Here is a 15,459-nt window from a genome sequence, read left to right on the forward strand (position 1 = left end):
TCCTGTACAAGATGAATTCAAAATAGATTTTCCAGGAATGCAACGCTGCATTCATGTGCATTTCGCGCAAGACTCATGACCGCATAAACTATTGCATATTTCTTCCTCATGAGACGCAGGTCCAAATCAGAAGTTAATCCTCGTTGGGGAGTTTGTGGCTTCCCTTTAGCAAAAGAGAGAGAGAGAGAGAGAGAGAGAGAGAGAGAGAGAGAGAGAGAGAGAGAGAGAGAGAGAGAGAGAGAGAGAGAGAGAGAGAGAGAATCCATACAATAGCCGACAGTTTAGGACATAAATGTCTCCCGGTATTCAACCGTGATCTTGAAATGGCAAAAGCTTAGCACAAAATGCAGTTAGGAATACCCTCTTGAAGAAGGACAGACTGACCAGATTTACCTGTGTTTTTATGGACCCTTTCTCTCAGTCTCAGTTAGACTCAAAAGACCTGATTAGGTGCCCACACCTTTGTGTTGCTTGAGGGCACACCTAAATCAGTCCCAATAAAGGGGTGCTTACAAAATTCAACTTTGTTGGGTACTTATCAAAACCAACTCTATGGGAGTGCTTATCAAATTCAGCTTTATTTGGGTGTTTATCTAATTCAACTTTATTGGGGTGTTTATCTAATTCAACTTTATTGGGGTGTTTATCTAATTCGACTTTACTGGGTGTTTACGAAATTCAACTTTACTGGGGTGCTTACGAAATTCAACTTTACAGGGGTGCTTACAAAATTCAACTTTACTGGGGTGTTCATAAAATTAAACTTTATTGGGGTGCTTATCAAATTCAACTTTGTTGTGTGCTTATCAAATCCAACTTTATTGGTCTTTATAAAATTCGACTTTGTTGAATGCTTATCAAATTCAACTTTATTGGTCTTTATAAAATTCAACATTGTTGAATGCTTACCAAATTCAACTTTATTGGTCTTTATAAAATTCAACTTTGTTGAATGCTTATCAAATTCAACTTTATTGGTCTTTATAAAATTCAACTTAATGGGGGTGCTTACCAAATATAACTAACATGTCCCCAATCTATTTCATGCCAAGTAAATTGATTTTAGGTCAAGAAAATCCCTTTTAGATCAAGAAAACCCATGTCAGGTCAAGAAAACTATTTTCAGGCAAAGAAAGTCAATTTCGGGCCAAGAAAATTATTTTCAGGTCAAGAAAGTTACTTTCAGGTCAAGAAAATAAAATTCAGGCCCAAAAAACATTATCAGCTCAAAAAAATCAATTTCAGGCCAAGAAATTAAAATTCAGGTCAAGAAAACGATTATCGGATCAAGAAAATTATTTCCAAGCCAAGGAAACCATTTTCAGGTCAAGAAAATTAACTTCAGGTTAAGAAAATCAATTTCAGATCAAGAAAATTATTTTCAGGTCAAGAAAGTCAATTTCAGGTCAACAAAATCAACTTCACATCAAGAAAACTATTTTCAGGCCAAGAATATTAATTACCAGTCAAGAAAATAATTTTCATGTCAAGAAAAGAATTTTCATGTCAAGAAAAGAATTTTCATGTCAAGAAAATTATTTTCAGGTCAAGAAAATTATTTTCACATCAAGAAAAATCATTACCAAACAATAACAGACTGGATAAAATCTGATGGTATTACAACTGCTCGTTCCTTAATAAATAAACACAGGATTATCTATTAATCTACCTACAAGTCCAAACATCAAATCATTATACTACCTTTGTTTTAAAACTTTGAAAACACACAAATAAAACCAATCAATATACTACGTTTGTTTTGAAAACTTTGAAAACACACAAATAAAACCAATCAATATACTACGTTTGTTTCAAAACTTTGAAAACACACAAATAAAACACCATTCATCTACTTCAATCACATTACAAAGATTGTTTGGGAGGATTTCTTCTTTTATGTAATGGATGGTCAAAGTTGGGGAAAATATTATTAATTAAAAATAATCACTTCCTCTAAATATTACTGGATAATAATTTCTTCTCAGACATTACCTTGTAATATGATATCTGCTTGATCTAAGTTTTACTTTGCAAACAATTAAAGATTATTCATAATCAGTCATAAAAATCTATCTTAATCATTATATATATATATATATATATATATATATATATACATATATATATTGTATATATACATATATATATATATATATATATATATATATATATATATATACATACATATACACATATATATACATATATACACATATATACACACATATATATATACATATATACACATATATACATATATATATATATATATATATATATATATATATATATATACATATATATATATATATATAATTACTTTGAATACAAATAACTAATCTCTAATATTATGTAAGCAAAGAAATACAATTATTTGTGTTAAAAGTTAAAAAAAAAATATCAACAAGGTTAAAAAAACACAACACAACAACAACAAAACAAAAACAAAAAGAGTCCAAACACGAAGGGGCGGACTTCTCCCTCAGCCAAGGTGAGTCAGTCCAGGCCCCCCGAACAGCAGGAAGGTCTTTCCCTCTCTCTCTCACCTGTCTTCCTCAGGGGGAAGTCGTCCTCGTACTTCAAAGCGTGACCGGGCGGCCTGTATGGGTGTGAAGAAGATGAAGGACCAGCATTAGCTGTGTAGCCTGAAGGACAGTTCTTTTCCAGACTTCGTTGTGTGGTGAGCCTGGGCGAGGGGGGAAAGAGTTCTCAGGAGTTCACGCCATGCGGGTTAGTTTATTATTGTTATGAGGAGCCGTTCTCAACAACGAAAACAAAAATTAAATAAAATACTATGATGGAGGAACTGAAGCAAGGGTTTAGGAACCGATTTCTATTAGAGGCGGAAAAAAGCAAGGGTTGGGAAATAATAAAATCTATGGGGAAATGAAGGATGAGGAAATAAGGTTACTTTTTTGTAAATATATGAAAGCAACGGCGCATGCGTCATTCCTGTTTTTATGGCAAGGGCCCTTCTATATTCTGTTTTTATATTAGGTTGTTAGTAAAGAGAGGAGGATCATTCGACGTCTACATTTTAATTCATTCTCTCATTTTAGACGAGCAATGCCACGAGAGAGGTACTTTAGAGTTTAATGATAACTGAAGGGTAATTTAAGCACACAGTATAAAGACGGCTATCAGTCTACAGGCTGTGCAGAATATCTTCTTATAACTGATTCGAGTACTAAACTGTACGACGGAAAGAGTAATGGGGGGAGCAATATAGAAAAGTAGCTTGACCTGTGCTAATAACTCATGAGACTCTTTAGTTAGGGATTGGGGATAGTCAGTGACAGTGGTATTAATGCTTTTATGCATCACATTTACAACAAGAATGGAAAAGAAGTCTTGCGCACATACATACACAAACACCCGTGGGGAATAAACACACAAACACACACAAATGAAGCGAAAGGATGTTTTTTTTTATTTAATCAATACAGAAGTCAAACATTAAACACAAGCAGAGGGAAAAATGCGTATCGAAACATTATATCAAAATATCTCGGACCAAAAAAAAAAAATTCAATACAGTTTACATGTTTAAAAAAAACAAGTGGCTAAATTTAACACCAAAATAACTGTTATCAATACAGAGAAAAAAAAAATCATTGAATCAAGACAAAACATGAAAAAGGCACATTTATTTCAACTACATATAAAGATTAGATCGATTCAATGTTTACTGAGGAAAAAAAAACTGATTGATACATTTAGCCCGGAACAGAAGCTCTACATATACTGTACGAGGTGTTTATTTGAAGAACAATCATTTAACCACTACAACAACATAGTTTTATGCAATCTGGTAATTGAATTAAAAATAAGAAAGAATCAAGATAGAAATACAGATGGATAGAAAGGTAGATAATGCCAATACAACATACTTTTATGAAATCTGGAAATTGAATTGGAAATAAGAAAGAATCAAGATAGAAATACAGATGGATAGATAGCTAGATAATGCCAATACAACATATTTTTATGAAATCTGGTAATTGAATTAAAAATAAGAAAGAATCAAGATAGAAATACAGATGGATAGAAAGGTAGATAATGCCAATACAACATACTTTTATGAAATCTGGAAATTGAATTGGAAATAAGAAAGAATCAAGATAGAAATACAGATGGATAGATAGCTAGATAATGCCAATACAACATATTTTTATGAAATCTGGTAATTGAATTAAAAATAAGAAAGAATCAAGATAGAAATACAGATGGATAGAAAGGTAGATAATGCCAATACAACATACTTTTATGAAATCTGGAAATTGAATTGGAAATAAGAAAGAATCAAGATAGAAATACAGATGGATAGATAGCTAGATAATGCCAATACAACATATTTTTATGAAATCTGGTAATTGAATTAAAAATAAGAAAGAATCAAGATAGAAATACAGATGGATAGAAAGGTAGATAATACCTATATAACATACTCTTATGCAATCTGTTAATTCAATTAAAAATAAGAAAGAATCAAGACACAAATATAGATGGATAGACAGAAGGATAGAAAGCTAGATAATACATATACAATATACTGTTGTGAAATCTGGTATTTGAATTAAAAATAAGAAAGAATCAAGATAGAAATATAGATGGATAAACAGAAGGATAGAAAGCTAGATAATACCTATACAATATACTTTTTGTGAAATCTGGTAATTGAATTAAAAATAAGAAAGAATCTAGATAAGACATATAGATGAATAGATAGAGGGATAGATAGCTAGATAATGGAGGCAACTGCAATGAAAAAATTCTGAAACCCGAAAATATATCGAATTCAAGCTAAGATAATGAAAAACAAGAGCAGAAGATTCCCTTAAAAGAGTTTCTAGAGGCAGTATGATACCAAAGGCTAAACTCAGAAGAGAAACTACGATTTTCTTTATCAATATTTTCATTAATTAATCTTTCAATCAGCATTATAAATGACAGCAAAAATATCTAAAGTTATTCCAATTATAATGATATGGGTGTTTGAATTTAAAGATAATCAGCAAACATCGAGTTCAGCTTGTACGACACAAACCTTTGTTTAAAGCATAGTGTTCAGCTAGTTCAACCCAAACCATTGTTTAAAACATAATGTTCAGCTAACTCTACACAAACCGTAGTTCAAAGCATAGTGTTCAGCTAATTCGACCCAAACTGTTGTTCAAAGCATAGTGTTCAGCTAATTCAACCCAAAACTGTTGCTCAAAGCATGGTGTTCAGCTAATTCGATCCAGACTGTTTAAAGTATTGCATTCAAGTGAATCTATTAAGAACTATGTTTGTTGTTAGGCGAAGCTGGCCTTAAGGCAGTACGATCCCTAGGTAGTTCAACTGAAACTATACTTTCTCACTTGGGCATCAGATGGTCTTTAAAAGCTTATGATAACCTGTCAAAATTTCCAATAAAATCAACATTGAAACTCATGACAAAAGATATAAAATCAACAATGAAACTCAGGACAAAAGATAACTGGGGTTGCACCAGCTCAGTGGCAAAGATAATAATGTGGATATCGAACAGGAGCTTCTCCTGGATAGATATACAGACATGTAGGTACCGTCTCCATCTAAATATGTAATTGATCAGGAACTTTTACCTGGCTTTTACAGCCTCGTTGTCGCGTTCAACTTTATGATTCTTTTAACCAACTTGTAAGTCATAGCTATTTTTTTTTAAGATATGCTAACAGGGCTACTTTCTTTACCAAAATTTCACGTACATTGCAAGAAGTGGGTTCAATGTCCAATAAATATAGAACAGCATCTCTACAGCCAAATAACTTAGGGGTGCAATGTTGTTGATCTTAATGAGATAGTATTACTAAAGAGTACGTCTTCAGGTTCTGAACCCTTTTACTGCCATTAGTGACTTAGTCAAAGTTTGAAAAGGGGAAACATCTTATAAAATCCCCTAAATTATTGCAAGTTAGTATTCATTTGATAAGTCTTGATAAAGAGCTTTCCAATAAATATAAAAAAGCTAGAGTTTGTTTGGTTTTGAAAGATCTTGCTACATCAGAAGTTTTGTTAAATTCACCAACGGCAGTCTATATCTCCCAGTGTGTTCTCCTTCACTTGCACCTAGTCGCTGAATAGTCTCCCCGTTACCAGCAACAAGTTATGCCCTAAATTCATTCAAACTATTTCCGGTTTACAAAATAATGTATCTGGGAACTTTGACTTTCAATCTTTTCGTCCCTCTTCAATACATCCCCTTTAGTCTTGTCAAAAAAAATTTTTGGCCCACGAAAGACCTAAAACAAATACATAAAATAAAGATGAGGATATTAAATACACTAAGGAAATTCCAAAGCTCTTTTCAAAAATCAGGTTCGAAACCTATAAGAAACGTCCAGGCCTAGCAATCTGTTCGACGGGAGTTCGAGCCCCGCTCAAGCTCGAAAGTTTCTAATAGTGTCAGGAACCTCACCATCTTTATGAGCTAGCTTATAGGTCTACCTGCTAAGTCATCAGCAGCCATTGCCTGACCCTTCCTGGTCCTACCCTGATGTGAGGGGGGCTTGGGCCCTGATCATATTTGTATATCGTAAGTCTCTCAGACGCGCAGTCCTTTGCCTCTGCCATTCATGAGCAACCTTTAAACTGTCACCTAGGTCATTGCCAAAGGACATGGTAATATATATATATATATATATATATATATATATATATATATATACTGTGTATATATATACAATAAAATATTAAATCCTCTTAAATTTTACTAATTACAACAAAATACACAAATCACGTGCCTTTCTTTTATTAGATCTGGGCCTACTTTCCATTTCGTCAAAAGAAAACAAGAAAAAAGTAGTAATTCGAACATACCACAACATAGGCCTATTCCCCTAGATATCAAACAACCCAACGTTGAAGAACGGAACCAGGATTTATCAAAACATTTCAACTGTGAAATGCAAAATGAACTGCATTAAAAAAAAATTGGATATTGAAAAAAAAAAAAAAAACTGGAATTATACAGCAAGAAATATATCGCGAAGACACGAGAAATAAAAATGGGTTACCTGGAGAACTTATTGGGGTCCTTGACTAAATATAGCAGCATCTAGCCAGAAAGAAAAACCTTGAGAACTATTAGTGGTAGGAGAATAACAGCGCTCTTAGGGCTTCTCCGTTTCAGTGCGCTTGTAAGCCCATACGATGCAATGGGGATGGGGGGAGGGGGCGCTCTCTCTCTCTCTCTCTCTCTCTCTCTCTCTCTCTCTCTCTCTCTCTCTCTCTCTCTCTCTATATATATATATATATATATATATATATATATATATATATATATATATGTGTGTGTGTGTGTGTGTCTGTGTGTCTGTGTGTTAAAAAGGTTTCACAATGATTGTAAGACGTATAAAAATTGTGTATAGTCTACAAAAATACACATCTTTTTATGCACGTCTTACATAATTGTGGAACCATTTTTGGCATTATAAGCAAGTACGGCATTGTACTTATTTGCACCACACAATCACACACAAACACACACACACATACACACACACACACACATATATATATATATATATATATATATATATATATATATATATATATATATATATATATATATATATATACATATATAATGCAGAAAATCAAAATACCACCCATCTCTATATAATATAGGGTAAATCTATAAAAATACCTGACCTAAAATCTTTTAGTTTGGGAAACTGTTATAGCCATCAACATAAGTTTTATCCGCTGGCAATTTTCAAATCAATTTCTACCACCTGATTTTCGACTTGCCACACCACATAACTGCGTTTAATGTATTTCTCGGTCATTTCTATACAAACATCTAATTTTAGCCGTGAATATAATTTCATGTATTTTGATCTTCAAATCGCTTTAAGAAATGGCGTATTTTTTAGGACAAGTTCTCAGAAAATGGCGTATTTTGTGGGACAAGTTCTCAGAAAATGGCGTATTTTGTGGGACAAGTTCTCAGAAAATGGCGTATTTTGTGGGACAAGTTCTCAGAAAATGGCGTATTTTGTAGGACAAGTTCTCAGAAAATGGCGAATTTTGTAGGAAAAGTTCTCAGAAAATGGCGTATTTTGTGGGACAAGTTCTCAGAAAATGGCGTATTTTGTAGGACAAGTTCTCAGAAAATGGCGAATTTTGTAGGAAAAGTTCTCAGAAAATGGCGTATTTTGTGGGACAAGTTCTAAGAAAATGGCGTATTTTGTGGGACAAGTTCTCAGAAAATGGCGTATTTTGGGGGACAAGTTCTCAGAAAATGGCGTATTTTGGGGGACAAGTTCTCAGAAAATGGCGTATTTTGTGGGACAAGTTCTCAGAAAATGGCGTATTTTGTGGGACAAGTTCTAAGAAAATGGCGTATTTTGTGGGACAAGTTCTCAGAAAATGGCGTATTTTGTGGGACAAGTTCTCAGAAAATGGCGTATTTTGGGGGACAAGTTCTCAGAAAATGGCGTATTTTGTGGGACAAGTTCTCAGAAAATGGCGTATTTTGTGGGACAAGTTCTAAGAAAATGGCGTATTTTGTGGGACAAGTTCTCAGAAAATGGCGTATTTTGGGGGACAAGTTCTCAGAAAATGGCGTATTTTGTGGGACAAGTTCTAAGAAAATGGCGTATTTTGTGGGACAAGTTCTCAGAAACTGGCGTATTTTGTGGGACAAGTTCTCAGAAAATGGCGTATTTTGTAGGACAAGTTCTCAGAAAATGGCGAATTTTGTAGGAAAAGTTCTCAGAAAATGGCGTATTTTGTGGGACAAGTTCTCAGAAAATGGCGTATTTTGTGGGACAAGTTCTAAGAAAATGGCGTATTTTGTGGGACAAGTTCTCAGAAAATGGCGTATTTTGTGGGACAAGTTCTAAGAAAATGGCGTATTTTGTGGGACAAGTTCTCAGAAAATGGCGTATTTTGTAGGACAAGTTCTCAGAAAATGGCGAATTTTGTAGGAAAAGTTCTCAGAAAATGGCGTATTTTGTGGGACAAGTTCTCAGAAAATGGCGTATTTTGTAGGACAAGTTCTCAGAAAATGGCGAATTTTGTAGGAAAAGTTCTCAGAAAATGGCGTATTTTGTTGGACAAGTTCTAAGAAAATGGCGTATTTTGTAAGACAAGTTCTCAGAAAACGGCGTATTTTGTGGGACAAGTTCTCAGAAAATGGCGTATTTTGTGGGACAAGTTCTCAAAAAAATGGCGTATTTTGTGGGAAAAGTTCTCAAAAAAATGGCGTATTTTGTGGGACAAGTTCTCAGAAAATGGCGTATTTTGTGGGACAAGTTCTCAGAAAAGGACGTATTTCGGGGGACAAGTTCCCAGGAGACCAAAATGACGGCCGATATATTAAGATCAATCGCCTCTATCATCCATTTGCACCTTAGAGAGAGAGAGAGAGAGAGAGAGAGAGAGAGAGAGAGAGAGAGAGAGACTTATCTCCATACCCAGCAGGGATGAGGCAAAGACAGTTACGAGATTGTCTATCCTGACCGACTTCTAAAGATATCTACATCGACCTTCTTGGAAACTTCAAATTACAACGCCATAATCACCTCCCCTACCCATCTATACTATCCTAGATAACATTAACCCCACCCCCCTTCAGCCCTACCCTCCCCCCACCAAAAAAAAAAAAAAAAACCCTACAACCATGTTTTCCACAAAATACAGCTTCCCACATCATCATCATCATCATCGTCTGGGTGGTAAGTCGTATCTGCGTTGGAAGCTGCTATAAATAGACTGGAAGTGTGTTTACGGGGCTAGGGGATGTTACTATGGCAACGCGCACAGAGAGAGAGAGAGAGAGAGAGAGAGAGAGAGAGAGCGTGGCTGGGTGACATCATGGGATACGGGGGACCGATATAATAGTGTCACTATGCCATGGATGGCTAACTCTCTCTCTCTCTCTCTCTCTCTCTCTCTCTCTCGCTTTATGTTTCGATATTTTTGATGCAACATGCTTCAACATACAAGAAGTAACATACATCGTTTTATAATTGGGCAAACAATTATTTTTTGATTCTGTTGAAAACAAAATCGTTCCTATTTCCAGTCCTACTAATAACCATATCTACATTACAACATTGCAATTAGTATCTCAGTGTTTTGTTTGTGGTAGTCCACTTACCCAAAGATAATTTTGTTCTTGTCTGACCTACTTTTTCATGGATTTTCTTAATTTCTTATTTTCTTATTTACTTCCTTATTACAATATCTTCAAAGCAACTCAGAAGGCGGTAGAAAAAATAGCCGTAGTTATGCAAACGTTATTACAAATCATCGGCATATTAATTCTACAGTATTTAATGGTTTAAAGGCTGCTCATGAATGGCAGAGGCAAGGGACAATGACATTGCCCTATCGAGCAGGACAATGCCCTTGAGACTGACCATATATACATATGATCAGCGCCCGAACCCTCTCTCCACCCAAGCTAGGACCAAGGAGAGTCAGGCAATGGCTGCTGATGACTCAGCAGATAGACCTATAGGCTCCCCAAACACCCCCATCCTTAGCTCACAAGGATAGTGAGGTTGCAGCGACCAAAGGGAAATAACGAGTTTGAGCGGGACTCGAACCCCAGTCTGGCGATCACCAGTCAGGGACGTTACTACATCGGCCACAACAACCTTCCTCATTTTATTCACTAGACTTCCTTATTCTTTACAATTATTTCTTTATTCAGAAAGAAGCAGGAGTTAGGACGGGGGGGGGGGGGATGAGAAGGGGCATATACTGGTAATTACATTAGAGGAAGGATGATCAAATGTGAAATCAATATCAGGATATTAATTCCCAACTGATGCTTCCTGGCTGAAGGCGGGTTTACACGATCGATCGGTTCGTCGAACGCGGTTCGACAGACAAGTGTTTAAAGTGATGTTCGAACGTGTGAACGGGATATTTGGATGTCGAACACGTTTGTCGAATGGTTCGAAGAAAGTCTGTTCTTGCTTGACTTCTGTGGGCGTGGCTTCGTTGCCCACAAACCTTATGCATTTGTGACTGACTCCACCTCTTCGAACTGTTTGACAAGCAGGTTCGACATTCGGGTTCGACGAACCGTTCGACCATGTTAACCCCGCTTAAGACTTCTCGCGGATCGATGCTTCCATGGTGAATTTCCTCACAGTTTTCTTCTTCTGGCTGTTCACTGTTCTGGCAGTTCTACTGTTCACTGTACAGTTCTGTTCACTGTACAGTATTCCTAGAGATTAAATAAAATTTATTTCCTCAAATTGTTTCTTGACTTTTTAATATTTTCTGCATTAGCAGAAATGAAGTTTCTATGAGTGACTGCCCTTGAATTAGTCAATACTGCTTAAGGGTTTCTGTGTAAAAACTGTTACAAGAGTTACTGAAGACATGAGACCGTTTGTTCTAAAACTGCTATTAATTTGATGATGCCTGTGCGGATATAAGAAAGTTGAACCATTCTCAGCCTGAATTGGTCAGGAGTTTTTAATAGATACAGAGTATACTGATACTCAGGTATTCTTTTAACCCTGCTGATACTGACCCCAAAATTCTGATAGAAATGTCAAAACCTATATTTTTCTAATTGGTCTCAATTATAAAATTGCATTTTGAAAATGTATTCCTCTATACATACAGTCATTTAAGCAATGTGTATTTCCCATATAATTATATTTTAGGCTTTAGGCTTTATATACAGTGCTTTAAGAACAGCCTTTTCACCACACATACGCCGTAGAGCAAATTTAATAAGGCTTCCCTGTAGGCCTACAGTACTCAAAGCTTATAAGAATTGAACTTTCTACATAGATACCTTATATACGATGATTAACTCATATTTTATTTAACTTGATGATTTATCCATTAAAGGTTTAAAGGCCACTCATCAATGGCAGAGGCAAGGGACAGTGACACTGTCCTATCAAGCAGGATAATGCCCTACAGACTGACCATATTACATATGATCAACGCACAAGCCTCCTCACCACCCAAACTAGTACCAAGGAGGGCCAGGCAATGGCTGCTAATGACTCAGCAGATAGAACTGTAGGCTCCGCCAAACACACCATCTTAGCTCAAAGTGATGGTGAGATTGCAGGGACCAAAGGAACTAACGAGTTTGAGAGCGACTGGAACCCCAGTCTGGCAATCACTAGGCAAGGACGCTACCACCCGGCCAACACAAATACTTACAACCTATGAACCCCTTATTCATTTTTTCCTATATTTTGAGTATTTGAACTCAAAGGAACTTTCACATCGCCGAAATTTGAACATATGAATGTGCAAATCACGTACTGTAATTGAATGTAAATGGCGAATTTAGAAGATAACATTACAAAGTTCACACTATATATATATATATATATATATACAGTATATATATAAACAGTGTATATATATATATATATATATAGACATGAGTGTGTTTGCAATGTTCTTATGCTTCGTATATGTTTTGACCGAATAAGAATAATTTAATATTAATAATCTCAATAATTACATTATTAATTTCAATAATATAGCCTTCGCAAATGCCAGCCTCTGGTCCTACCCTGAAACTCCTTCGTTTAATAATTTCAAGGAATGAAGATTATTTACGAAAATTCTTTTTCAAGTCAAGAGTTTCATCGTTTATCTGAGTGACTCCATTGTCTTTCTTTGAGAGAGAGAGAGAGAGAGAGAGAGAGAGAGAGAGAGAGAATCTAAATTATACAATGGAAATGCAATGCATTATATAATGGAAATGCTAATATCTACAGAATTTTTTTCCATAAAACAAAGACATTTGAGAGAGAGAGAGAGAGAGAGAGAGAGAGAATCTGAATTATACAATGGAAATGCAAGAGAGAGAGAGAGAGAGAGAGAGAGAGAGAGAGTGCAAATATCCACAAACATTTATTTCATAAAACAAGTCGTTTGAGAGAGAGAGAGAGAGAGAGAGAGAGAGAGAGAGAGTATATTACTACCAATAAAATCAAAATACTACTTACCAATTTCGCAGATTGGAGGAACCTCCAACTCCTGCAGCAGCTTCTCTTAGTTGTTTCTTCTGCAGGAGGACCTCCTGAAGGAACAACAACAACAATAATAATAATAATAATAATAATAATAATAATAATAATAATAATAATAATAACAACTATTTAAAGACCTGGAAGTTAATTATATATTGGATGTCCATTATTTAACTTTTATTATTTAAAATATATCACGTTGATCTCCTAATATTGCTTTTGTACAATGGTCTTCCGCAGTCTTGGGTTCAAGTTCTCTTGCTTGAGAGTACACTTAAGCAGACTATTCTATCTGTTTCCTTATTTCCTTTCCTTACTGGGCTATTTTTCCTGTTGGAGCCCTTAGGCTTATAGCATCCTGATTTTCTAACTAGAGTTGTGGCTTAGCTAATAATAATAATAATAATAATAATAATAATAATAATAATAATAATAATAATACTGTATCTTAAGACGTCCCTGTTTTACACATATTATTTCTAACTTTTAGTAATAAGTGAAAATTATATAGTCTTCGGCATCTAACAGTAAAATGAATGAAATTAACATTAAAATCAGGTTCTGGTAAAAGTTTGGCAAATAGTTGCTGTGCTGAGGGTGCTAACTTCATATATGAAGGATTTTCAAATCTAATTTTCTAATTAGTGACCTCTTCCTAAGAAGAAATGTTAGAAAACCATTGGTAAAAAGACTTATGGATGTACTAATTCTACAAAATTTGTAGATTAATACTTTAACGTATATATTTTGACCCCCCCCCCAAAAAAAAAAAATTGCTTCTTATAGCTTCCAGAAATCATTATTGATTTTAAGACTATATTCGCAGATAATGAGTTCTACATACATATACCAAAGGCACTTCCCCCAATTTTGGGGGGTAGCCGACAACAACAAGAAACAAAACAAAAAGGGGACCTCTACTCTCTACGTTCCTCCAGCCTAACCAGGGACTCAGCCGAGTTCAGCTGGTACTGCTAGGGTGCCACAGGCCAACCTCCCACATTTCCACCACAGATGAAGCTTCATACTGCTGAGTCCCCTACTGCTGCTACCTCCGCGGTCATCTAAGGCACCGGAGGAAGCAGCAGGGCCTACCGGAACTGCGTCACAATCGCTCGCCATTCATTCCTATTTCTAGCACGCTCTCTTGCCTCTCTCACATCTATCCTCCTATCACCCAGAGCTTTCTTCACACCATCCATCCACCCAAACCTTGGCCTTCCTCTTGTACTTCTCCCATCAACTCTTGAGTTCTAGAGCAATAAAATTTTATTTAAAATATACATTTAAATTATTAAATTGATATAAACATTTCTATTTTTTCACACGCTAATCTACTCATCATGTAATGGGTATCCCAGATATACCATTCCCAACTAGACATGTAAATTATACCACCCAAAGAAATCTTCCTAAATTTTCTAGAAGGAAGAATACTTATCATCAATATTATTATTACTAGCTAAGCTACAACCCTAGTCGGAAAGGCAGGATGCTACAAGCCCAAGCGCTCAAACGGAGAAAATAGCCCAATGCAGAAAAGAAACAAGTAGGTGTACCCTCAGGCAAGAGAACTTTACCCCAAGGCAGTGGTGGAAGACCATGGTACAGAGGCTATGGCACTACCCAAGACTGAAGAACAAACTAATTCTAGCTTCACACGAGCGGATTTTTTCCGCGCGGAAATATTTCCCCTCGTTAGAGAGGATTTTCTCCAAAGCGTCCCCATACTTTCTATGAGCTACTACACTGGAACTGCGCGGATTAGCAGTGCACATGGCTAGTAATTCCCTACCGCTCGGATATTCTTCCTAGCGGACAGCGTGTGAAGGGCCTTATTGTTCATCTTTTATTTCTAATCGCTCAGAGAAAAACCGTGCGGTATCAGTCCGCTCAGACAAAACCGTGCGATATCAGTCCGCTCAGACAAAACCGTGCGGTATCAGTCCGCTCAGACAAAACCGTGCGGTATCAGTCCGCTCAGACAAAACCGTGCGGTATCAGTCTGCTCAGACGAAACCGTGCGGTATCAGTCCGCTCAGACAAAACCGTGCGATATCAGTCCGCTCAGACAAAACCGTGCGGTATCAGTCCGCTCAGACGAAACCGTGCGGTATCAGTCCGCTCAGACAAAATTGCGGTATCAGTCTGCTCAGACGAAACCGTGCGGTATCAGTCCGCTCAGACAAAACCGTGCGGTATCAGTCCGCTCAGACAAAACCGTGCGGTATCAGTCCGCTCAGACAAAACCGTGCGGTATCAGTCCGCTCAGACAAAACCGTGCGGTATCAGTCCGCTCAGACAAAACCGTGCGGTATCAGTCCGCTCAGACAAAACCGTGCGGTATCAGTCCGCTCAGACAAAACCGTGCGGTATCAGTCCGCTCAGACGAAACCGTGCAGTAACAATCCGGTTGGACAAAATCGCGCGGTATCAACCCGCTCGGACACGGTATCAATCC

General features: G+C 36.4%; 1 protein-coding gene across 1 annotated transcript in view; it reads right to left on the minus strand.

Moving 5' to 3' along the window:
* Positions 1 to 14,776, minus strand: part of HDAC4 (histone deacetylase 4) — a 57,245-nt gene extending 42,469 nt beyond the window's left edge. The window contains exons 1-4 of the mRNA XM_068376473.1: positions 14,730 to 14,776; positions 14,194 to 14,251; positions 12,975 to 13,048; positions 2,547 to 2,686 (exon numbers count right to left, since the gene is read on the minus strand). Coding sequence (XP_068232574.1) covers positions 2,547 to 2,686; positions 12,975 to 13,048; positions 14,194 to 14,251; positions 14,730 to 14,776 — 319 coding nt within the window. The remainder of the gene's footprint in view (positions 1 to 2,546; positions 2,687 to 12,974; positions 13,049 to 14,193; positions 14,252 to 14,729) is intronic.
* Between the last annotated feature and the right edge of the window lie 683 nt (positions 14,777 to 15,459).

Source organism: Palaemon carinicauda, chromosome 7, assembly GCF_036898095.1.
Source record: "Palaemon carinicauda isolate YSFRI2023 chromosome 7, ASM3689809v2, whole genome shotgun sequence".
Classification (NCBI taxonomy): Eukaryota; Metazoa; Arthropoda; class Malacostraca; order Decapoda; family Palaemonidae; genus Palaemon; species Palaemon carinicauda.